This window comes from Pterocles gutturalis, unplaced genomic scaffold (assembly GCF_000699245.1).
Source record: "Pterocles gutturalis isolate BGI_N339 unplaced genomic scaffold, ASM69924v1 scaffold22403, whole genome shotgun sequence".
Taxonomy (NCBI): domain Eukaryota; kingdom Metazoa; phylum Chordata; class Aves; order Pterocliformes; family Pteroclidae; genus Pterocles; species Pterocles gutturalis.
In genome coordinates this window covers 1,146-27,129 of record NW_010121047.1, presented here as the reverse complement: position 1 = coordinate 27,129, position 25,984 = coordinate 1,146, and the positions used below count along the sequence as shown (strand labels likewise).

The window sequence follows — 25,984 nt, the reverse complement described above, 5'->3', positions numbered from 1 at the left end:
TTCCTGTGAAAACTGCTGCAGAGTTGCTCTGTCCCCTCCCATCTGCTGGCAGCAAGGCTGGAAGAGCCTGTTGCCATTTGCTAAAATCCAGTGGAAAGGTCTATGTTGCAAAATACCTACTTGTACTTCAAATATCCTATAGAGCAGAAGGGAGAGCATCTGAAGAGAGTGCTCAGCCCTCCAATGAGACAGTATTTTCGTTACTTACCCTTGTGTTCGTGAGGAAGACAGCAAGGTAGGAGGATAGCCTGGGTTATATAGCTGGTTACCAGTGCAGATTTGTGGCTGTAGGATAGTTAATGCATTTCTCTGAATCCTAAGAATGCCTTAGACCCAAGGAGGGAAAGAACTTGGGGATTTAGACTCGATGAATACCTTTATTTGTAAACCTCTGAGGGTGCTCAGTTGATGAGATACACGGATTGGAGTCAGATAACGCTAGTCCTGTTGCTGGCTTTCTGCCCCACTGAAGCCTAAAGGCTGTGTTCACTGCAGTAGGGATGTGTAGCAGCTCCTGAACCACAGCAAACTACAGTCCAGCATATCAAAGTAAATCAGTGAACAGCAAATAGTTCAGAAGGTGCTTCTTACACTGTTTATGCATCCCTGTGGCAGAAGTAGAAACTTTCAGTCAGAATGGTGGAGCAAGGCAGGGTAGTCACCACTTTACCAATCTGTTTTAATTCACCTGTGTTCAGGAGCCAAGACTCTTTATTAATACTGTGTAATTAGGATTTTTTTTTTCCCCTAGCTTGGATCAGGACAAACACCTGGTGAATTGCTGAATCCACTGGTTCTTAATTCTATCCTAAATAAAGCATTACAGTACAGCCTTCATGGTGACACCCAGCTTGCTTCCAATCTTTCTTTTGCCCTCAAGTACCTTCCAGAAGTGTTCAAGCCCAATGCGCCTGATGCTCTGAGTTGCTTAGAGCTAAGGTACAAGGTAAGAAAGCATGGAGAAAGGTAGTAGTACTGCAGTTACACCGTGGTTCTTATGTACCATGGTAGAGTGAATATTTTCTTAATATGAAATACCTTTAAGAATGGAGTAAAAAAAAATGTGTAATGGAAATTACAGGATTCGCTTAGCCTGGCCATTGCATTGCATTATTAAAATACATATGTTAACTTGCGTGTCCCTGAAATGCTTGTATCTGAAATATTCTTATAATTTCTAACACAAAAATGTACTATGATCAGCACTGTTATTTCTTTTAGGTTGACTGGCCTCTGAACATTGTCATTACTGAGAGCTGCATGAATAAATACAACAAGATCTTCTCCTTTTTGCTTCAGCTGAAGCACATGGTGTGGACTCTCAAAGATGTTTGGTTTCACTTAAAACGCACTGGTAAGTATAATGACTGAACTAGGGAGCCTTCAGTTTAAAATACTTCAAGCACCCTGTGCTGGACAATTACTTATAAACAGTCATGTCAAGCTTCAAAATCCACATTTTTTTAGAGAAACTTCCTTGGCATTTTAAACAGACTCTACTAACAGAAACCTTAATTCCTTTAAAAATCCTGATTTTTAGACAGTCTCCATGGGTGCTGATGATAATGTATTTCTGTTTTTATTTTCAGCTTTAGTGAGTCGTGCATCAAATTCTGTTCAGTTTCGACAGCTCCAGCTGTATAAACATGAAATGCAGCATTTTGTGAAAGTTATTCAAGGTTACATTGCCAATCAGATTCTTCATGTTACATGGTGTGAATTTGGAAACAAACTGTCTTCTGTAGGCAACCTGGAGGAAATTCACAGAACCCATGCTGAATACCTCAACAAAGCAATCTTCAGGCAAGCTACCATACTTATTTTTGCTTCAAATATTTAAGTTAATGGAGCTGCCAGTCCAGCCTAATGTATTTGTGCAAAAATGACTTCTACCTGACATACTAAGTAGCCTTTCCATATGAAAGTGTTCTGATGTAAGGGAAACAAACTTCATGGCATGTTACAAGGCCCATACTGTGATGCTTTTCCCCAGCTACCTATCCTCTTAATCTCCCCAGACTCCTTGCAGTTGCTTCCAGCTCCTGTTCGCCCTGCCTCTGGAAGCTGCAAGTCTACTCAGGACAGTTCTAGCCTAAAGACTAAGGGCACTCTTGCCCCAGTTCTGTTTTTCTTTGACCCCACCCTTGTCATAGCCTTTGTAAATGAATGCTGTTCCATTCAGCATGAGTAGTGCGCACAAGTAAACCTAGCTCAAGGATTGTAAAATGCTTCTTCTATACATTATATATGCCTTTAATATATGTGCAGTGATCAGGACTGGACTTTGAAGGAACAAATGTGACCTGCTGCCTCTGTCCAGATTTATGAGCAGTGCAAGAGACATCTGTCTTTTAGGAAGCACAAGCTTTTAGCCCTTTGGTTACTGTATATGAGGCAGAAGAAGTGTGGTGGGAATAAGAGGAGAGCAGCTGGGCCTTATTTGGTTTCTTTTTAAAGAGTGTACACTGGAATGATAAAGCGGGGAGATGGAGGGAGAAAAGATGATAAAGAACAGAAATTATAAACAAGAAAAGAAATCTATCCTTTCATGTCTCTCCTTCAGTTTTAATAAGAAAAAGCTTGGCTAAAGCTGCTGTTTGGATACCAGGTGATGGGATCAGAGGGGGTTAAAGTTTAAGGAAACTCAGAGCATTATAATGTTTTTAAATGTCACTCTTTTGCAAATGCAGATGTCATTCTAGAAATCAGATATCACTTTATTGGAAGTGCAAGCAAATTATCTTAGGTTTAGGCACCTTTTTTTGAAATTACCCTTACAGTCAGCTGCAGTCTTGTGGATTTTTTTTAAAGCAATTAAAGAGGAAACCTAAAGGATTGTCACCACTTTGTATTTTTCTTCCTACAACCAATAAATTATGTGAACTACATTTCTAAAGTTGTTTTTGTTCTGTTAGGGGTCTATTGACAGAGAAGGCAGCCCCTGTGATGAACATTATACATAGCATCTTCAGCCTCATTTTGAAGTTCCGCAGCCAGCTGATCTCTCAGTCATGGAGCTTTGATACAGGGAAGCAAATGGCTGTTCATCCCAACTTTGGTCTGATGCAGCAGTCGTACAATACCTTCAAGTATTACTCCCACTTTTTATTTAAAGGTAAGAAATGGCATAATTCTAGATAGAAGAAAAAGACAACTGACCACTGAAAAAATTACAAAGAGGTTTTGGAAGTATAATGTGGAAGTAGGAAGATGTGTGTACTCAGCATGTGTTAGAAAATGTAGTTCCAAAATGAAAACTGCATTATTGTGGTTTGCAAAGATCTGCATAGCCATCAATTAAAATGTCCTTACAAGAAATCTAACATATCCCAAAAGTGACCATAAGTTTTTGCTAATTTGTAAAATAAGTATTTGGTATGTGCTTATATTTTTCTTTTATCTGGAATTGAGTTCTGGAACTTTTTATTTGCAACAATGAGAGAAGTTAGATACAACTTAGAAGTAATTTTAGATATATCTGCATTAGTTGAGTCTTACCATTGTTACAAGATTTGAAAATTCTGATTCCCATGTTGGACTAAAGTTCAGAGGGCCTCCTAGCACTAGTTGGAGCTTATATCCAGTGCTCCAGGCAAGCATTTTTCAACTACACAGATCATTTGCCAAATGCTCTTTCCTTTACCATTGTAAAATTCCTTCTCTCTCTTAGCTTAGCCTATAATGTGAAGAAATAGTTGATCTGTCTTTCCTGTCTCCATTTCTCTTTCAAATCTTGCTTGTGTATTTAGTAGAAGTTACTTATCCTTCCCCTGAGTACAAAGGTGGTTCATGGTGTTTGGTTTGTGTTTCTTTTTTTAGAAATCCCTTATTTCCTGAAAGAAGTGCAACTGTTTTCCTTAGATCTATTTTTCTAGAATATTTTCTAGTCAGACTATATTCTTCAGGAAATGAGCTGCCCTTTTTATTCTTTAAGGGTGTCCAAAAATGGTGTCAAAGGACCAAAACCAGATATTTCAGGATGAGTTAGAATGGCTGCTTCCAAATTCTACAGGAATTCAGAACACCTCTGGGAGACACCTAAGCCCATACTACGAGATCTATGGTTGCTTCATGGACAGAGATTAATAGACCATTCCGTAAGGAAATTTGCTGAGTGACCTAGTTCTTTACACCTCTTTATTAAGCACTACAAAACAAACGTGTGCTTGTTCATCTACACTTGCTCTCTCAGTTACCACGAATTGTAAAATGCTCTCTTTCACAATGGGTAGATCCAGAATCCATTGAAAGCCAATACAGAGTAGTCTGGACTTCAATGGCTTTGGCTCAGGCCCTAACTTTTAACTATACACGTTCCCATCTTCCTTGCATGTTACTGCTGCTTGCTAATTCCCTTTGTATTAGTGCATGGGATGTTTATGAGCTTAGGGAGTTTCTGTTACTTTTTTTCCTTTATTGTAAAGGATCTTTAGAGCAGTCAGTTTGTTCATTCATAGAGCTTGAGGGCTTTGTCCCAGGAATTTCTCTCTGGTTTCCTCTCTCACACTGGACCTTCCTTAAGAAAACTTCAGCAGCGTCTTCTTTCACAGAGGGCACCAGCAGACCTAAACATTTAAACAGTTGACATTATGATTAGAACACACCGTCTTATTGTGAAAGCAGCTTAAGAAAGCATTTCCTTATTAGAATAATACAGTTTCACTTGGAACTGACAAGTAATTGTCTTTTCTTGCATCTTGTTTGAAATACTTTGTAATGCCAGAAATACTGGACCTTTCTTATGCAAAAAACAGGTATTTGTTTCCCTTGTTTTCTGATTTCTGCATTAGGCTTTTTTTTTTTAATTAAAATGCACAGATACTGTCAAGGCTGACTTTAGAATAGTAATCTTAGCTGAAGCTTATTTTAGTTTTTGTTTTTCTTCCAGTGGTAACAAAGCTTGTAAACAGAGGATACCAGCCACATTTAGAGGACTTTCTACTGCGGATCAACTTTAATAACTACTACAAGGATAACTGAATTCTATAGCGTTAAGAATCACTGGTAGCATAGTAAAATAGAAACAGGTAAACCTATATGCTTATCATTTATAGAAGCTTATGCAAATGCCACACAAGAGGCATTTTTCTTCAGTGAAATAACCTGCTGTCTAGTATCTTGAAGAATATAACCACCACATACAGCGAATGATGCTTGTTAAAATCCACCACACCTACCTGTCTTTTAATCTCCTCAGAATTGATGTTGTGATTATTACAAAGATAGAAAAGCCGAGTGCCTGGTCTTAACGGGGGAGAGAGAAAATAGAAATATACAGAAAACTGTATATTTGTGAATGTGTAAATGTTGTATTTTCAGTGTTGTGAATTTTCTCCAATGTAAATACATGTATGTGAAATAAATTAACAGATACTTTCTAAAACTCTTGAGATGCGAGTATGAAAATAAAACTGAACATTTGTATCTCAAAGTGACATTAATTTTAAATCTAAACACACTTCAAGGCTATTAGTCACAGTGGAAGAGGGCATGATAAAAACACCGTCCAGGGAGGAGATTTGGGAAGAGATAGGGTGGTATCTGACTATTCAAGGACTTGGTATGTGTTGGATCACTTGCACCAAACTTACTTCCCTTATCCTTGATTTAAGGTATACACCTTATTTTGTGGTGATTATGTAAAACAGCTAAAATGGAAATTCAGCATCACTAAAGTAAAACAAAGCTGTAATTCCAAATATAGTCTGAATACTGCTTTCAACAGCAGGATCACATTTTCAGTTTGCTAATGATTTTCCTCCTTGTTGTTTATTTTTTTCCTTCTATGTTGTGAAAAAAATCACAACTGAACTTCTAACTTCATGGTATGAAAGGGTTGTAGAGAGGCAGTCTGCTTTGAAAGTTTCAGCTTTGCAATGTGTTGATTTTGAAATCCTGGAGTCACTTAAAGCACGGATATCATAGAATCATTAAGGTTGGAAAAGACCTCAAGGATCATCAAGTCCAACTGTCAAATCAACACCACCTAATCCACCAAACCATGTCCCTAAGCACCAGATCTACACCTAATATATTCCTCAGGAGCTCACTGTCTGCTTAGCAGGCACTTACTTAGAAGTACAGGCACAGCTAACATATTAGCAGTACTGTGAAATATTGAATAATGCTTATTTTCTGATAACATGTAGGTGGGTTTATGTTTGGTGTTTTTTTTCTGAAATAGAAATTAAGCATTAGAGTAACTATAAAGTTGACTTGAGTGTTTCTGCTGCTCTGGTACCAAAGTCACTATAAAAAGGTGTAATACACAGTTGTAATGCACATCATTTATGCTGTTTCTTTATCTGTGCTATATTTAACTAACTAGTTCCTCCTGTTGTACAGAACAGGAGACTGAAAGAGCAAGTGGCTTGGAGATAGAGCTGGGTTGTTGGCTGGGCAGGTGGAGAGCTGTTTACCTCTGTGACTTGCTCTTCAGGAACTTTTAAGGCCAGATGTGTATGTGCAAGCTCGCCTTCTGTTGCAGACCGAGGCTGTGTCCCAGTGTCCGACTCCCCACTAGAGAGCAGCCACGCAGCTGCTGCAGGGAGAAAATAGCTGATGTTTGGGACCTTGGGACTACAGTGGAAGTGTAGAAAGAAAGTTTTAGCTTTCCTGTGAACCCCGTGTAACTCCCGGAGCAAGGCTACACTGCCTACCTGCCCGTCTGAAATGCCTGAAGTGCCTAAGCTGGTCATTGATCTATACAGGCAGCAAAGGGAGGGTAGAAAGAAGGAAGAGAGAAAAGGCAATTCAGCGCACCTGCATTAAAGTCCTGGTACTGTTATACAAGAGGAGCAGCCTTCTCTCCAACTTCTAAAGGAGTCCTTTATGATGAAGGGAAATAGCAAGATTAGCAATGGCTACAAAAACCAGAAACTTCTCAAATGCAAGCTGTGAACACTGGTCATTACCCTCATCATCCCACTGCATGCTAATGCAAGATTCCCTTCTGTGGTGTTACAGACTAGCCTGCCATCGCTGCAGTTGTAGCATATTCCCCCCACTACGGTGGTGAAAGGTTTTTAAGTTTTACTGTAAATTTAATAATTTGAAGTGCTGCATTTTTTCTTAATCCTCTATAGCCCTGCCATTGTCATGCTTCCAATTTTCAAACATTTTTTTAAAGAGTGATTTTTTTTGTTTGTTTGTTTTGTTGGGGGAAGGAAGAAGTTGGATTAGGTGATCTCCAAGAGATCTGGTCCAACCTTAACCATTTGTGTGATCTTTTTGGTTCAGCTTAAATGCTACTCTGTTTGAATTTGTGTACATCACACTCCCTGTCCTTACACCAAGCTCTGTAATACCAGTCATTTTACCAAATTCATGCTTTTTGATGCACCTAGTGAAAAAATCTAGCAGAAAAGCTACGAATTTAGGTGCAATCTTGCAGTCATAAACTGCTCCCTTACAAACAAAACTCTTTAGGAAAAAAAAAAAAAAAAAAAAAAGAGAGCAAAGTACGGAAATTAAGAAACCCTCTCCTGTCCCCCCACTGCCCTAGCCCCTCTTTTTTTTGCTGAACACGATGTTACAAGGCAGAGCACAGCCCTTTGGCCACTCTGGGTTAGCTGCATCCCCTCCCAACTTCTCACCCACCCCAACCCACCTCAGGGCAGAGTGAGAGAAAGAGACAGCCTTGACACCGCGCAAAGCCTGTTCAGCCACAGCCAAAACACTGCTGTGCTATCAGCTCTGCTTTAGCCACACACAGGCTGCTGCAAATAAAATTAACTCCATCCTGTCCAGACACTGCACAAATAATTTTGATTTGGAAAATACTGGTCGTTTCAGAAGGGCAGTTAGGAAATACCAAGAATGACCTCAAACTAGAAAAACTAAAGTGGATTTTCAGCTGCCTATGACTGACCCCCACCACATCCCACAACGTCACCACAGGATTCTCTTCATTTCTGTGTGCAGCTCATGCACCACAACAGGGAGCTGCTTAGGGGATGTAAAACCTGCTCAGTCACCAGACAGGCCTGGCAGCCAGCACAGCTTTGCCATCATCAGCAAATCAATCACAGTGCTTCAGATTCGCCACCTGAAAAACGGTAACAGTATTCATCTTTCTTTGTACAACCTTTTTTTAAAAAGAAGAATTGAAGCAAATGCAATTTAAATATCAGTGTCACCATCTATTGTTCTACTGTATTAAAATGTCAACTTCTTTTTTTTAAAAATCAACCCAGGATAGAAAACACATGAAATAAGCTTTGTAGGTCAGCTTAGCCTACTAAAAATGTTTCTGCCTATGCTTGCACAAAGTATCATTAAGTCTCACCTCTCGGTTTACCTGCTGATTTTTTAGCTCTGCAGTGCTGCAGCACTGTCCATGCCCAGCTGAAACAGCAGCAGGGGAGAAAAGGAACAGTACAGAGCTCCAGATTTTTTGCATGCCTTGGCTACAGAGACAGATGAGTGTGACTCTTCCCCTTGAGTTTCTGCTCCCCTGTTAATTAGGCAGTTACTGTAAAAACTGAATGATAGGTTATTTATTATGCACAGAAAAAAAGGCAGTCTGTACTCACATCTGTCCAGGTTATCACTACCCCTCAAGTCCTTTGATTTATATGCCATCGTACCTGTCCCACGTCAAAGGGCAGCTGCATCTGTCAGTTGTAAGGCTGATTTGGGGGAGGGAGGGGAAGCAGAGGTGCTAAAGGGCAAGGGCGAGACAGTTGAGAGCAACTGAGAACTGCCACCGCACAAAAAACCTCCCACTGTAAATGCATGAAGTTTAAAGACAAATGAAAAGAAGATGTAACAGAGGTAGTGGCTGCATTATTTAAAATATAGCCTTGACCGCGTGATCTTACACTAGATGTGATAGCATTGTGAATCCCTCCTGTTGGGCTTACACCCACTCCCTCACGTGTTGCCTGGCTCTGGAGGGGTAAGTGCAGGTTGTTGCCTCTCCCTGTTCTCATATTGACTCTGGCTGGAGGTAAAGCTGCCCGAGGCCCATCCCCCTGTGTAACAGAGCTGCAGGGTCTGTTACGAAAGGGCCTTGTGGCTGCCTGGCACGATCCAGCATAACTGAGCAGACTGAGCGTGTGGCAGTGCCTGATCTAATGAGGGGTGCTGTGTGGAGGTGAAACACGGGTCTGACCACAACCAAAGCCTGAATTTGCTCTTTCAGCAGAGGCATTGCCTTAGCCCATTGCTTGGACGTACCACCACACTTGGATGCTACCACCTCTAGGAAAATTGTTTCAAAGTTTGGCTGCCCTTTTGGGGAAAAAAATATTACCCTTATGCCTACTCAGTTTTCCACATTGCAACTGTGTTCATTGCCTCTCATCCTACTACTGGGCTCCCTTGAGAAGAGTCTGCCCCTGCCTTTTCTACACTCTCCCAGGAGCTGTGGCAGACAGCAAGGCATTTCCCTTTAGCCTTCCCCCGAGGCTGTAGAAACCAAATTCTCTCCACCTCTCCACCGCACACCACACAGTCTGTGCTACTCCACCCAGAACCAGTTTTTGGCTACACCACCAGCACGGCTCAGACCAAGTACGCACCACTGCTCATCTGTCTGCCACTGCAAATATTTATCCTCTTCAAACCCACATTTCTTCTTTCTCTGCCCCCTCCCTGCCCCCCACCATGAACACCACCAAGGAAAAGGCATAAACTCTGCTCAAGGAAGCCATAAGCAACCAAGTCATCTGTCAAAATACCTGATGTAACATTAACGAGGAACTGGTTTTAGTTTAAAGCCAAGTGTGGGACCACGTAAACCTCTTGGCTCTGCCAATAACTAGCTGTGGAGTAAGTGGGGAGTTATCCTCCCCAGTGAATTGCTTCCTGAGCCTCTGGGCCCTCAAAACTCACAGGCAAGCCCCCTGTGCTTGGGCTGCAGGCATAGGAGGAGACCCTAAATGCTGCAGAGCCAATTTACAGATCGCTAGGTCGTGATACACTACTTCCTCACATGCAGCAGCGCCACATGCCAGGGCATCCATCTCATCCAAGCTGCTCCATATTAGATGTTTTCTACTCTGAAGAGTCCCATTCTCTATGATATCACTGAGATCTCTGAAAAAAATTATCTGCATAAACTACTCAGTCCAGTTTAAACTTAAACAAAAATGCATCTTCACTTTCTACCCAAAGGCCTACTTCTGCGAGCAGAGTTTAAAATCACATCTGTATCTGCTGACATGGAGGGTGGTGGTTATTCTGCCCAACATCACTGGAAATAAAGAGGTGTCAGCATAGGTCTTATGGCTAAGTAACTAAGAGGGAGGTTTCACTTTGAAAAAGGTGAAGGTCCTTACCTTGCTCCAAGCATGCTGCCAAAACCACTGGTGAGGCAGGAGACCATACCTGTGATAACTCACTCCTCAGAAAACACTGCGAAAATACAAAGTGAGGTTTCTGTGATACAGCCTGGCCATCTGATGTTAACACAGAGCAAATATTTCTAAAGAAACAAAGTCTGATGAGCAGTATGGTTAGCACAGCAAAACTCTTTCAGGAAACAGGCATGAACAAGAATATTAAAATTGCATTTTTTATTTTTTAAATTAAAAAAATAAATCAAAGAAAGCCATAGCATTTGTCTGGAGAAAAACAAAAACAAAACCCAGAACAACCGACAAAACATTTTGAAGTGAGAGCTGTCAATAAAACATTCGTCAATTGTAAATTTACAAGCTCATGAAGCAGAGTTATGGTGAAATCATATGAAGTTATGAGAGGAGTCCCACTACCATGTGAGACTATCCAGAATATGTCTCCAAGAGCTTCTCATTTCAGCTTTGTAATCTGGGTATCACTTGCTTTTATGCAAGGCTAGTTCAGGCTGGACAGCCACAGACCAAGTCTAATCAAAGTGTGTCCACAGAAAGCTGTTGATGTGAAGAGTCACCAGTTCATTTTGAGCACAAGTCCATGGCTTTTAATTAAGCAGAATATTTGCACAATAAGAAACATTATTTTCAGGTTTACCTATTGCAAATACAATCTGTAAAAATCAAGCAGCAATTTATGATTCAAGTATTTAGACTCCCAAATGTTATAAGCTGTATTCCCTTCTCTCTGAAGAACTGAGCTAAGAGATAAAGTTCCTACCTGGACAAAATTTTGTCTAGTTGTCCTGAACAACCACCTGCTTCCACACTGCTCCATGAACAAGAACAGAAGAAACTTCCTATCATCAGAGCTGAAACTACTATCTGCCTCCTGAAATGAGAGTGCTGGAAGAGCACAAGCGTTCCACTTGGCTCCTCATCATTACGCATCTTCAAATACAAAGCAACAACATTATTGCATGTACTGAGAAACCAAGTGGTTGAATGTCAGCGCAGTTAGACTGTATGAATACCCTCTTAGTATTTCCACCCATCAGTGAACATACTGCATCTATTACAGATACAACTTTACTCACTGGCACACCAAAGCAAACACACCAAGGCTCTCTGCTCATTGTTTCAAACTCTCTAGACCTTTTGCACTTGATCTATATGTAAGCAAAGAATGTATCTAGCAGGAAACGACACCACGTTCTCATTCCTCATGGTTACATGCAATTTCCCTTTTTAAGGATAAAATTGCTAGCAAATTATTTTGAAGTATCTCTCTCCAAGATTTTGGCATTATAGGTGCAAAATAGTTTGTATCTTTATATGTAAAATAATTTGGTAGTTAATTCAAGTTCTCCTCTGTCCAAACACATAGTTATAATATCATTCTCCTTCTCCATACCATTAGGAATAGAGGCGTACTCAAACCCCCTAAATTAATATCAGAATGCCATTAAAAACACTTGATTCCTTAGGTATGGTGTAAAATCATTACTTTTTAGATCACTCTGTTAAGCCAAAAGCTTGGGCAGAGCTCCTCTGAAACACTGTTCCCCTCTGCCTTCCAAAAGGAAAGAAATTTAGAAAAAAAATCAGCACAGAGTTATGTTGATCAGCTTGGAACAACTCCTCCCTCCCCACCACCCCATTACTCCCTTCTGGACCAGGCACAGCATAGGTGACCACCAGTTCTGCAAATCTGCCATGGGTACGCTTGAAGCATCTTTCCAATTGCCAGCACCCTTCCCTTCCCCGTCACTCCCCTGGTGCAGGCCTTTCTACCCAGCATTGACTTTGTTACAGTTTCCATTGGATGGTTTGGTTTTAGTACCCCCAAAATCAGAGGAAGGATAATCCCTGATGACAGTCTGAAACACCTACAGAAATGGATTATTTTGGGAAGACAACCAGCTGTGCCAGCTAGCATTACTTGTTGCCCACTCCTTCAAGGTACTTAGTCTTTCACCTACACCATTCTTCCACAGACTAGGTAAATACACCTTCAAGTTTGTCCTCTTCTGTAAGGACTCCAAAACACCACAGAAAGTGCTGTGTTTGTCAGAGATCCTAGTTTCTCACAAATTGTTATTAGGCATCAGTTTCTCCAGGTCAAAGGTGAGACAGAATGAATGTTTACATTCAAAGCATCGCCTATTTACCGTGACAGCGAGGACAAATCAATTACTAGCACAGATGGACAAACAGTAGCCCAACTGTTCTCCCATGGCTTGTATTTTGAGGAAGACAAAAGAGCACAATTCAACCTGAGCTAATATCGAGCTTACACAGGGGTGCAGGAAGAAGTTAGAGTACACTTAAACTCACAGTGTAACACAGTGGTCTCTTTGGAAAAGAGAAACCTTTGCACTAAACCAAACTTCTCCCAAGATTTCAGGTATCTGAACCAGTAACGGTCCTTTAGAAAGAAGTTCAGAAAGCTAAGTAATAACTAACTACAGAACTTTTTTTTTTTTTTTTCCTGACCTGGCAATAACAGCAACCAGCTTTCCCCTGAAACCTCAGCACTATCAATAGGTAACTTGCAAGCAAGTCAGCTCCCAGCCTCCTCCCGTATCTTCTATCATCTTTTACACAAGCTCAAATAGCAGGTTCTTGAACAGCAACTTCCAGCATAAAGATTTTCAAAGATCACGGAAGCAAACAAAATGGTACAAGACCAGAGTGGAAATGGAAATATCCCACTGACAAGTGTGAAATGAACAGGTGCCCGACTTGCATGCTTCTCATACACTGAGACTCTGTTAAGAGCACACAAACAGACAATGAACCTGGATTTGAATACTGGGACAGTTAAAGGTTCACACTAATTGGGCTAACTGACCTTGCCTGAGTCAGTTGGCTTATGAACTGTGCCCGTGATTTCAGTAAATATTTACACATGTTGTTTGCAAACATATTGAACCTGAATAAACTTTACCACAGTGATTTAAGTGCAAATATATATAGTCTCCCTTAATTCTGCTCTTATTGTATTAAAAAAGAAAAAAAAAAAGAAAAACACCACCACATTCAACTGCTCCCCCAAACCCTGGCCTGCACAAATTCTCTAAAAATAGATAAATATCAATCTGAAGGTTCACAAGAAATGAACTACTTAATTAAATGAAACATAGCTTAAAACAAGCAACATCAAATCTATTCCTCCGTGAGAGAGGACTGAAAGCCCCTGCATAGAGAACGCAGTAGATAAATGTTAGAAGTACTATTAGTTAAGACATCAGACAAAAACGGATCAGATTCCTGACTTGCTATTTTTGTCTTCACATAACAACTCCATTTGGATGTTCAAAATTCAGCCTGCCTCAACATAAAATATTGCCTTCTACTTGCAATACAGTATGAATAAAGGAAAGACTTTCAGTCCCAAAACATTTAAATTACTGGTGTATACAGACTGTTGACTGTCATTGGTTTGTTCCAATGATCCATGATTGCTTCAAATTAAGCACAGCTGAAGACTGTTGCAGATGCATCCAAACGTAGGGTTGTTTCAATAACTTAATAGCACTTAGATGTCTGCCTTGCTGAATTCTTCACTGCTGAAGGAGGATCAGAGTCTTCACTTTACAGCAAAAATTAAAACAAGGCAGTTATGAAGATCATGTAACACAGAGCTCCGAAGCCCACAGTGGAGGTTTGCTGCAATAGAGTAGTCTGCTTCTGGTCTCCTGAGCACAAGCAGCTGCTGTAGCAGTTGCTCCCTCCTCTTCTGCATCTTCCTGTACCTCCCTGAAACCTTCTGCTTCTTGGTATGGATTCTCCAAGAGTTTCAGGACATTTCTTACCTAGAAAGAAAACACAGCATGGTTATAAGAATTTAGGAAGTAAAGGAAAAATGATGTAGAGGAGAACCTCACATCAACTAGTGATGGAGTATACTGTATTTAATACACAAACTCCAGAGAAGCCAGATATGAAACAGATGAAAAATAAATATATCAAATAAGCTGAAAACTGTAAAATCATAACTGGCTGAGTTTGTATTGGTATGGAACTCAAGCTCAAATAACCTGAAATGCAAGTCTCAAATACCAGTTTTTATGTAATTTCTCAAAATAAATTAATTTTCCCATATTCTGCATGTAACAATCCACATGCTTTACTCCCCAGGTGAAAGCCATGACTTTTAAAAGATAACACTTAGCATAGCAAGCAACAAATATAAGAACAAAGAAAGACATGGAGCAGGTCCAGAGGAGGACCACAAAAACAATCAGAGGGATGGAACACCTCTCCTATGAGGACAGGCTGAGAGAGTTGGGGTCATTCAGCCTGGAGAAGAGAAGGCTCTGGGGAGACCTTATTGCGGCCTTTCAATACTTAAAGGGGGATTGTAAGAAAGATGGGGACAGACTTTTTAGTAGGGCTTGTAGCAATAGGACAAGGCGTAATGGTTTTAAACGAAAAGAGGGTAGATTCAGACCAGATAGAAGGAAGAAAGTTTTTACAGTGAGGGTGGTGAAACACTGCAACAGGTTGACCACAGAGGTTGCAGATGCCCCATCCTTGGAAGCATCCAAGGTCAGGTTGGTTGGGCTCTGAGCAGCCTCATCTAGTTGAAGATGTCCCTGCTCATTGCGGAGGGTTGGACTAGATCACCTTTAAAGGTTCCTTCCAACCCAAACCATTCTATGATTCTATAAATTAATCCCCAACTGCCTCCCAGTTAAACATCCTTCTGAAGACTGTAAAAGCAGAGGTAAGTGCCTTGTCCTGGGGGCAGCATACAAAAACTAGTGAAGTTCAGATCCAGGTTTTCTATTCCTTTCTTTGTTCTGCAGTCCTTAAAATCACAGCTCCCTCAAAAATAATACAGACCTTTAAAACAGTAAAATCGCAATCCCCTAACTGCCTGAAATGGCAGAATGAATCTTGCCTAGCATAATGTCAGTCATCAACAGCACCACTACACACCCACCAAACCTAGAGAGACGTTAAGCAGCAATAACATACCTCCGAGAAATCCCCATTTTCAGCTGCTTCTATTGCATTCTGGGCAATATAATTTCTCAAGATATATTTTGGATTGTTTGAATACATGACCTTCACACGATCAGTATTCCAGGCATCAGCATCACTAACACTTTCTATTTCTTTTTGCAAACGGACTCTGAAATTAAGGATGAGAAAGCATCTGGTTTGGTTCAAGAACAACACGTAAAAGCTGACCCATTTCCTTGCCTTGAGTTCCCTAGTTTGCAGTTCTTAATAAATATTGCATCACCTATAATCCTCTCCATTTATAAAATACAGCATGTCAACAGAATATGAAATGCTATTTCATTTAAAAGCAGCATGACAGACTATCAGCAGGTCCTGACGAGGCTCGAGGAAGTGGCACACCTTGCATATTCTCTGAAAAGACAGATAGAGACACCAGTGCACGGTCTGTTCTGCTTTGCTCCGCAAAAGCCTTCACATTCAGAACTTGGCTTTGAAGTATTTCTGCGCTTGCTTATTGGTTAAAGCTTTTGATGTTCTGATAAAAGTAAAGGGATACAATACAGCCGAGGCAGTTTAATCTGCCCACTAGCAGGAATACTGGCTAAAACTCTCAGCTCCACTGGACAACAAGATCACAGGCAACCAGGTGAGGAAAGGAGTCCCGACCTAATTCATGCAGCAGAAACAGCTAATGCCCTACTAAGGGGTTTTCTTTATAGAAAATCTGCTGCTAACATCTAGTTTTCAGGATTTTAAGTTATGCCTGTTAGAATAGTCTGGACTTTTTTTTTTCTGGCCATCACTTCTTCTACAGTTACTCTTTGATTAATATAGAAAGCAAGTAGTAGTATTCTTAATACATAGATTTTTCTTTCAGAAAAAAAATAGTAAAAGGATAAAACACTTAAATCAGTCAGCTGTAATTACTGAGCACTTAGTAGCTCACAACTGAAATTAGTCTCTGCTAGAATCAAGACCAACATTCTTCAGGTGCTTTTAATACTAGATTTGATGAGAGGTGATTTCTATACCCTTCCCCAAAATCTAGTCAACAAAATACAGATGCCCTTGAACTTTCACAGCAACACAGATAGATTACTAACTTCTCCAACATCAGCAAGTTGTGTGCCCCCAACTTCCCTCCCAACCCACACACTTGGAGACAGTGTTTTTCGTGAAACAGGGACACTGTTCTCAAATAAAATGCAGAAGAAATGTACTGCTCTGAACACTGAGAAACCTTACCTGTATTTCTCCAGCCATTCTTTCCAGTGTCTTTTATTTCTGCTGAGTAAATCAGCTGCTGTTAACTGCTGCAGTTTAGAGAACTGCTCAATGCGTTCTAATTCTTTATTTATATTAGCTTTTGTTCCAATTAATGCAAACAGCTGAGGATTAGACTGAGCCAACATCAGCATCATTGACAGTTGCCTGGGAACAAAAGGAACAAACACATTAGATATTAAAGTTGAAGTGCCTGTCAAGAACCATCTTTTTGCAACCATAAGTAGATATTAAAACATTAACAATAACCTATCATCTCACTAGAGAGGTTAAATAACAGTAATTTATATTTAACAGAACAATTTTTTATTATAAATTATGCTAACTTTACTGTTCCTTCCCCCTTCTTCAGCATGTTTAATTCACATTCCTGTGGTACATAAAGTGCAGACAGCAGATTTTCAGAATTACCAGATGGGTTTAGATGTGCAGTTCTCATCAAAACACCCTTAGAACTTTGAAAGGAATTTGTAATAAGGAATTTGATCTTACTTGCGTATCAAGATAATACAGTACCCATTGTTTGTTTGTTTTTTCTTTTTAATTTATTATTCTAACATTAATACTGTAACAGTATACAGAATAAGGATCTAACACCTACTAATCTTACCAGTTCTAATTAAAATCCAAATGATATGGGAAAGATAACTCATTTAAGTCATGAGACAACAGTTTGTTTACTTTTTTTTTCAGTTAGACAGCCTAAATCAGAAAATGAGAACTGCTTTGTGGTAATAAATTCCCAACAGCATCCCGGCTATTTTGCTGTGAGTTTGACTAGGATCATATCTTTTCATATTTGACTCTGTTAGCAAGTGCTGTACAACAGCCTTTTGATACCATACTAGCCAAATTTTATTTTTCCTGGACTAACAAATACACTACAGCATAAAGTAAAATAAAAAAAACAAATAAGTTGCAGCATATCAAAATACACTAATATTTTTATTTCCTTCAATGAATGCATTTATAAACAAAGGAGAAAAGAAACATTATTCCCTGTCCTCAAAACAGACAACTCATAATATCAGATTATGTTTTCCTACTTTTAGTAAGCAGAGATAAACTAGGTGCTTTGATTTTCAAGTTTACATAAAGTACTATCCCAATCCGATTTACACATCTGACACGTCCTGCTCTACAATACCCCAATGCTGTGATAAAAAAAATCAGTTATGCACTCACTTTAACATAGTACTATTCCCCTCCAAAGCTTTACATCCATATCATGATGATTTATAGCTACTTTTTCATGCTCCTCTAAGCCTGAATGCAGTGTTTAAAAAAACAATTGTCTCATCTCTATCACACGAGCTATCTTCATACTGCATGATATCTGCTTACAATTTTAAAGTAGCTGAAACCTGGAACTTAAATAAGCAGTATCCACCACCTTAATTATTTCCCTTTCATTTGAGTGGAGGATCACGATAACTTAAATAACCAGTAATATCTCCAAAATTATAAACAGCTACAGCCAACTATCTTGGCATAACATCAAACTTGTATGAACAAGTTTCACACCAGTCCATTTTCTCAATTCCCTGCTTTCTACAAGTTGTTTACTGTGACAAAAACACACAGAAAATTATGAAGAATTTGGTAGGTTTGTTGCCTTCATGGAACACTTATTAATCAGAGAGAGAGAAAAAAATGTACCCAAAATACCCTCACTTTAATTTTTCCCCCATCTGGGAAGATGCTAGGAGGAAAAAAAAAAAAAAGAAAAAAAAATTTATGGGTCACACTCAGTCCCTGTATTCCACTGCTTCAAAAAGTGCAAAACTGCTGCAATTACTGTTATAAGCAGCAGCTGAACAAAACTTACTATTTTTCCATGCTCAGAGGAGCTGGACTGCAGAATGTGGTCCATCAAATGGGACACAGACAGCACCACACATTTTTCAGAGCCTAAAGTGTGCAACTGTATCCTGGGCTGCAGCACAAGAAGTGTGACCAGCAGGTCGAGGGGGGTGATTCTCCCCCTCTGCTTCACCCTCGTGAGACCCCACCTGGAGTACTGTGTCCAGCTCTGCAGCACCTCCCATATGAGGACAGGCTGAGCGAGTTTTTCAGCCTGGAGAAGAGAAAGCTCCAGGGAGACCTTATAGCAGCCTTCCAGTACCTAAAGGGGGCTACAGGAGAGATGGGGAGGCACTCTTCGTCATGGAGTGCAGTGAGAGGACAAGGGGTAATGGTTTTAAACTGAAAGAGGGTAGATTTAGATTAGATATTAGGAAGAAATTCTTTACTGTGAGGGTGGTGAGGCACTGGAACAGGTTGCCCAGAGAAGTTGTGGATGCCCCATCCCTGGAGGTGTTCAAGGCCAGGCTGGATGAGGCTTTGAGCAACCTGGTCTAGTGGAGGGTGTCCCTGCCCATGGGTGGAACTAGATGATGTTTAAAGTCCTTTCCAACCCAAACCATTCTACGATTCTATGATTTAGGTTACACTTAGCCCAGAACATTGGTGGCTGAAAGTGATTATTTGCCAACAGTACATTGGCAGAACACAGTAGCATTATTGTTCAAATCAATTTATTCTATAAAAGAAATTTCTGTATCACTTCACTGTGTGACTCTCCTTGCCTTAGTCAGCAGAGACAGTGGAGAGAGAGAGGGAAAAAAAAAAAAAAAAAGAAGGACCAAACAAAAGCTTAGACAACTTTAGCCCTGGAGCCAACTGCTGCAAGTCACTGCTGAGCATTCACCAGTCACAAAACACAGAATTCGCACTGCTGGAGATCATGATTCTACTTAACATTGAAATTTCCAAATTTAAAATTAGTCAAATACTACATAGCATGTAGAGTTCATTACGGCTGTAATAATGAAACTAAAAGCACAGGCCAAAAGCATTTAAGTAAAGAAGAGTATTACCTTGGATCCATCTGTGGTTTGAAAGCAACTTTCAGTTCTTCCACAGAAGCACACTGACTTGTAAGCTTTTCTAAGAAATCTTCCAGCTTTGAAGGATCAGAGTCTACTGAGAATGAACTCAGCAAGTAGAAAATATTTGTGAAGTCTCCACCTGAAAAAGTGAATTATATGAGTAATGCAACTAATAAATCATCAGGAAAACAGGTCCCATAACCTTCTTCCTAATCCCACCCACAGCACTACAGGTCACTGCTCTGAAGGCGCAAATAAACTGCTCCCTCAGTGAGAATACAAATGCAAGACAGGAGGAGCCCTGTATGAGGCAACAACTGCCCCACAGTTCACAAGAAGGTAATTATTTTTCAGTCTTTTGTTCTTCTCTCAGATGACAATGTAGTTGCACAAGGCTGCTGTCTTGTAAGGTAAGGCTATAAACTAGATTTTGGTTTGATTATAGATACTGATGGGCTATTAAATAATAACCTTCTGTGCTCTTCACCAACCTGTGAGATGCATGGTTTCGAGGAGTTCAGATACCAGCTTACTATCATCTTCTAATTCCAGCTGGATTAGGCCTAGTTTCTTCCTCATCTTCTGCAAATAATGCTTCTCAAATTCTGCATCATATTCTTCTTCCAGGATAAGTTCACTGATTTCCAAGGGCAGCTCAGGAACTAGAGCTTCAGCAAGCTTCCCCAGGTTCCACTTGCAAATCTCTGGCTGCTTGTTGTAAGCATAGCGCCCTGTGTTATCAGAACCATTGCAAATGTGCTCAGGGTCATATCTACAAATGAAGAAATAGTTAGCATTCTTCTAGTTATCTGGACACCGTGAGACATCTTACTTTTATCATTTTAGTCTCCTCCAGGAAACTAAAAAATGTGAAAGGGAACACTCCTCCTTGATTCTCTTCCCAAAGTTACCTAATTAGAGACTTTCCTGCCCTCTCAAACTCTGAGAAACCTCCACAGGCTATAAGAACAGTCTAACAGAGATTTTGTGAATACAGTTAGAAAAAAGCTGAAAATAATTACACGACAACTAAATTAATCTACTTTGCCACAAAGAGGGTTCGTAAATCTACTTTAGAGTTAAAATACTAAAGCAATCGTGAACATCAGGATTGTTCTACATGACAAACGCATATATACATTTCAAATAATTATGCCACACTGACCTGTCCATAAATCCAAAAGGGCCATAGTCAATGGTTAGTCCAACTATGCTCATATTATCTGTATTCAGCACACCATGGCAAAACCCAACGCATTGCCATTCAGCAACCAATCTCGCTGTCCTTTTTGTTATCTAAAAGAGAAATTTTTTTTCCATTTATTAACACAACGTATTTCTAATACATCATGTATTTCCAAGCATCTCCTAGTCTAAACTGATCTTTCTACAGCTCCAATGGAAGCAGATTCCGGCAGTATGCCACACGCACAAATATCTTAGGGACAGCTTGCCTCTCTTCTCCTGTTAGTAACTGCCCTGTTTCTCACTCTCCCATTTCTGTTTGTGTTCCTCTTCTTTCCTTCCATACGTGGCTTGCAAGCCAACTGGGCAGCTTCAAAACAAACTGGAGGCAGAATGCCGAAATAAGGTAAACTGTTTGACACCAGACTTTCCTACTATTCTAGTCATTATAAAAATATATTTTCTTGCTTACTACTAATTTTAAAGACCCTTTAACTACAGGCAGGAGAAAACATAAGCAAAGTTTAAGAAATAAAGTTAACTACATGCAACAAAGCCCAATGTAAAGTTAGTCTTCTGGTTTACCTGGTACAGAGGAGTGATTTACAGGAAGGGAAATGGTTTACACAAAAAATTATTCCCTAGTAACAAGTTTTACCACTGATAAGCACTTCCCTCAATTTGCTCAGAGTGCAAAAAAGCTACAAAGTAAAAATATTCCAAGAATGACAATTTTATTTAAATGCAATTCGTCACTGAACACATGCTTCACCAGTTTTTCAGTTGCTTAACTGAGAGTTATTGTTGTGAAATCCTTGACTGTAATCACTGCATGTGTCTCATTCTTCAAACAAATAATGTAATATTTTAAAACAGTTCTAGTTATTTCATTAAATTAGCCCACCTGTCAACTACAACTAGATACGCCCCAAGAAATCTAAAATTCAAGAATTCTATAAGAATTCAAGAGTTCTATAAATAAATATTATACCTTAGTGAACTGCTGTAAACAAAAATTTTATGTCATCATTAGCTAAAACTTTTAAATCAAACTATTCTCATAGCTAAAAATCACTCATCTTCCCAGATAGCTATAAAAGTACAGAAATTTAAGGCAGCCATTCTCTCCAGGCTGCTGTGTAAGTATATTTTATCAAGGTTTAAAAAATGAGCTAGTTAACAGGGGAAATGTTAGTTTTATGCCTCTGTCTTCAAACCCAGACTTTTTCCATTTTTTTTTTTTTAACATGTGCAGTCAGGTAAGGAAGAAAAATTAGAAAAATCTTGCCCTGGGATAATCTGACAGGTAGTAAAGACCACAACTTACACTTGGAACAGAAGCTTTTGGTTCACCTTGAAATCCCATGCTTCTACTTTTTACATGACATTCTCATGTCAGGTACTTTTATCCTTTTTTCATGAACGCTGCTTCACAGGCAGTCATCAGCCAGCTACACATGTCCAAAACTGATTACTGGCAGGCCATAAACCAGTAAGGGAGACACACCCTGTACAATGGCTCTGTGCCAGGAAGAGGGAAAAAACTTAAAAATAAAAAAATCCAGGCCACCAGGGTTGGGATGAAACCACACCAGGAGTAAGGCAATTCACAACTGCTAGATGTCACTGTATGAATGTATCACACTGCCAGTACTCTGGTAAAAAAGAAATCCCGATAATAAGAACACCTGAAAGCAATTAAAGCTTGGGCACCACTCAAGGATGGGTATATTAATTAGAGACAACTTCATACTCACTTTGACCCTTATTCTTTTTGATCTCATTTTCCTACTGCTAGTCATACTACAAAACAAGTACGGTGTATATACAAATAAGAGCAGTATCTCAAGGACATGCTCATTTAAATTTAAACACTACCTACAAATTATTTGGAAGTACAGATAATGGTGTTTGCTTTCTAGACAGTGCTGTCAAATGCAATCACTTGTACTTTTTTTCCTCCATTTCCTCCACAGTGCAAAAAGAAAGACAAAACACCTTAGAGTTGAGCTGACAGCACTTCCCCCCCACTAAAAAAGGTGGACATGTTTGTCCATTAGGTAAGGGACTGGGGTGCTTTTCGGACGGAGACAGGTATGGAAAATCTCCACAAAGGAAGAGAGAAAATAAAAAGAAGAGGCAATGCTAGCACAGGCATGGAACATGGACAGCCACAGGCAGGAGAAGCGCAACAAATAAAGAAATGGAGATGAGAGCAGTAAGGGAAGGATGCCAGGATGGGGGGAGGAAGCCAGTAGCAACTGGGTCAGGAAAAGCAGCCAAAAGCAGAAGGGGCTGGACTGGGCACACATACATGTCCACAAATATGCCCAAGTCCCATGACTTTTCTGCCATCAGAAAGTAAACATGCCATCAGCTCCACAGCTGGGCATCCACACAGCAGTGACAAGCCACAGTCCTCATCAGCAGCTCCATTCATTCAGCCACAAAAGGCCTGTCCAGTGAAGTTAAGCTCTTTGGAAGCCAGTGGTGGACCACACCTAATGCAAGCATGCACAGGTTGTGTTAAAAAAAAAAAAAATCACAGAAAACCCTACAACACAAGTTAAAACCCCACAAAATTCAGAGAATGTCCGACTTTAAGCCTGCCTTTTGATTCCTTACTGGTCTGTTACAAACATGCATCACGTCACAGCCATTCCCTCAGTCACTACCAGATCATTTCAGATTTCAAAGCACCACAATTGCTTTTACATAGACTTGTTACAAAACATCACAGTCTATTACACTGTTTACTGGCTACTTACAACCTTCTTATTTGAGTTTTAACGTTATTTGAACTTCAGGTGATCCAAATCAGAGCCTTTATTACAGTTCTCCAGTAATTTTGAACTGGATCCCTCCTGCAAGGCTAGCACTACTACATACTAAAACACAAAGAGAAGCATCTTATTTCCAGACCCCAAACTCTTCCTTTGCTCACTGAGACAAAGGAATACAAAAACAGAAACTCAATGTAAAGAACAGCAATACAATATCAACAGTGAGGCAAAAGGTCTATTCCAGAGAGAAGGTTTAGAAAGCAATTAATTTAGCTATATTTCACTTTAAAGAGAAATATAGCAATTCTACATTTACTAATGCTATAGTCTCCACTTTTATTATGGATCTCCAGTAATTGTTAAGGTCTAAATTTACACAGTAACTGAAAACAGTCTCAAAATGTTTCCCTGAGGAACCACCCAGCCTCTCCTCTGGGCCACTGCAGAATGATCTGATACTCCACCACATCTGAGACATATTTATCTCACCTGATCTTACCACTGCCACAGCTGGAGGTTTTGCAACTCCTTCAGGAAGGCCCTCACAGTGCTTGAGTGCCTTTAAACATTTCAATTCTAAAGCCTGAAGTTAAAGGGATTTGCAGTAAACATTCTGGTTTATAATTTGGAAAATGAAAGTCAGAACTGACTCAATGTTCTCAGTATTTTACAAGATGATGCCTGCAACTCATGTCTTGGTACCATCAGCTCATCATCTGATGGTTGGGGCCAGAATTCCCCCTCACAGTCTAAGACACTCTCAGCAAATGGAGACAAGTCTTGGGGAGCTCTACCAGAACAGAAAAAAATCACTATTTACTATTAAAAAGGTTAAACTGCTTTCATTGGTTTGATCAATATCAACATTGCTTTCCTCAATAGGCCATTCTATTAAGAGTGTTTTCTCCAAATAGAAGAATAGTTCAGGCAGTCAGATGATGCAAGGTATTAACTGACTCCGGTCATCTGTGCCTGCAGATGACGTTCCTAAAGATGACCACGATGATTTATGAAAAGAAACTGATCTTTCTCACCTCTTTGAAGAAAGCAGCATTCCTCTGTATACTGTTGTCTGAATAAGCCTCCTGGATTTCTGGATAGAAAGTGCTGATCACATAATCAAGCATCTGTATTCGAATATCGTTTCGGTTAACGCTGGGACCCTTGCGTCCTGTGTATTCATCAGTAGGTTTAAAAATTTCAAAAGAACCAAATCTGTTTTAAAATAATGAAAACATGTTTTAGTGTTATCTGATACTATTAACGTAATTTGATATCACATGTAGTAAAAACATTTGCTGTTGTTGCAACACCACCACATCATCTGAGTTTAACACCAATCCGTCAACTTACTGAGAGAAAAAAACTGAAAGATTTCTACACCAAACCTGGCGAGGCTCACTGACTTAATGCAAGGAAGCGCATACATCCACATGTAAATACACTGACAGATCAAGACCCTAGCCAGTATTGCAGACCAGCTCGTAAAAGTTTAATACAACCAATTCTACAGAAAAATTCTTATCCTGAGTAAATATACAGGAATAGGACTTATTTAAAATACTAGATTGTACATCAAGCATGTAAGGTAAGATTTTTCCTCATATATACACACATGCACACAGGCATGCACACAGCATATATACACACACATTCCTTATACCTCACCTTCCTCTAATAGTAGGTTATCTTACAAGAAGCAATGCAACTTCCTGAAACTCCTAATGTTTTGTGTCAGAGCAGGAACCCCATACACTTCCCAGGTAGGGAAACCCAAACTTTGACAGTACTACATTAGAACAGCTTTGGAATTAAGGGTAGAGCTATAATCCACCACTACTACCAACATCAAAAAAAAGCATGTATTCTGTGCAGCCATAAACATGAAAAATCTTTTCTGAGGTCTGCAGAACTTAGTTCTTCTTTCCACCAGGCTAGCATCCTCAGCGTTTATCTGCCTATGTGCAAAGACACCAGCTCATCCCATCCGCTGGAGAACAGCAGCAGCTTCCTACAGCCTGGCAAGAGAGTTCCAAACCTCCAGAACAAGAAACACACAAATGGCACTGTTATGGAAATACGCTTTAAATGGTACCTTAAAAGACTCTTGTGCTTGGTTTTAAAAGAATTTAAAACACAATAAAATAGGCTTCTACCTTATAAACGTAGAAGCTATTCTCAGAACAACTGTACACCTTTCACTTTTTGGATTCCCATCATAAAATACGTCACGGATGACTTTTGAGTCAGATGTCACACATGTTCCAGCCCTCGTTGTTGGTATTCCCAGGTGAAACATAGCCTCACTGCACAGGAACTCCCGTATGCTCGACCGCAGGACTTTCCGACCATCAGCTTGTCTGCAACAAGACGACACAGACAGATGTAAAGTTTTCAGGCTATAAAGGTAGGAACTCCTGTCTCGCCCTTAGCAGTGGAGAAACAAAAGCCCAGAAGTGACCTGCTCTGTCCACAGTCACACAACAAAGTAGCGGCAGATCTGAGAACAAAACCCGGACCTTCAAACTTCTGTTAAAGCTCAATTAGACAGACACAACACATTTGC

General features: G+C 39.9%; 2 protein-coding genes across 2 annotated transcripts in view; one reads left to right on the top strand and one right to left on the bottom strand.

Moving 5' to 3' along the window:
- The window catches only part of TUBGCP6 (tubulin, gamma complex associated protein 6), a 23,124-nt gene extending 17,741 nt beyond the window's left edge, over positions 1 to 5,383 (top strand). The window contains exons 21-25 of the mRNA XM_010077118.1: positions 752 to 946; positions 1,222 to 1,354; positions 1,590 to 1,803; positions 2,916 to 3,115; positions 4,889 to 5,383. Of these exons, the coding sequence (XP_010075420.1) occupies positions 752 to 946; positions 1,222 to 1,354; positions 1,590 to 1,803; positions 2,916 to 3,115; positions 4,889 to 4,980 (834 nt within the window). The 3' untranslated portion in view covers positions 4,981 to 5,383. The remainder of the gene's footprint in view (positions 1 to 751; positions 947 to 1,221; positions 1,355 to 1,589; positions 1,804 to 2,915; positions 3,116 to 4,888) is intronic.
- Positions 5,384 to 13,930: 8,547 nt separating this feature from the next.
- Positions 13,931 to 25,774, bottom strand: LOC104464420 (selenoprotein O). The gene is made up of 8 exons (XM_010077117.1): positions 25,575 to 25,774; positions 24,453 to 24,633; positions 20,616 to 20,746; positions 19,942 to 20,222; positions 19,439 to 19,589; positions 16,521 to 16,706; positions 15,285 to 15,441; positions 13,931 to 14,116 (listed from the first exon to the last, which is right to left on the bottom strand). The coding sequence occupies exons 1-8, from the start codon at positions 25,715 to 25,717 to the stop codon at positions 13,931 to 13,933; spliced, it is 1,416 nt and encodes a 471-aa protein (XP_010075419.1). The 5' UTR covers positions 25,718 to 25,774.
- Positions 25,775 to 25,984: the final 210 nt, after the last annotated feature.

What these genes read in the sequence shown, in the direction of transcription:
- LOC104464420 (XM_010077117.1), bottom strand. Translation starts at nt 25,717, where the DNA reads ATGTTTCACCTGGGAATACCAACAACGAGGGCTGGAACATGTGTGACA. An exon ending in ATAGCTTCTACGTTTATAAG is followed by an intron (nt 24,634 to 25,574) that starts GTAGAAGCCTAT and finishes ATTTTAAAACAG; the next exon opens with ATTTGGTTCTTTTGAAATTT. An exon ending in CCTTTTGGATTTATGGACAG is followed by an intron (nt 20,223 to 20,615) that starts GTCAGTGTGGCA and finishes CTTCATTTGTAG; the next exon opens with ATATGACCCTGAGCACATTT.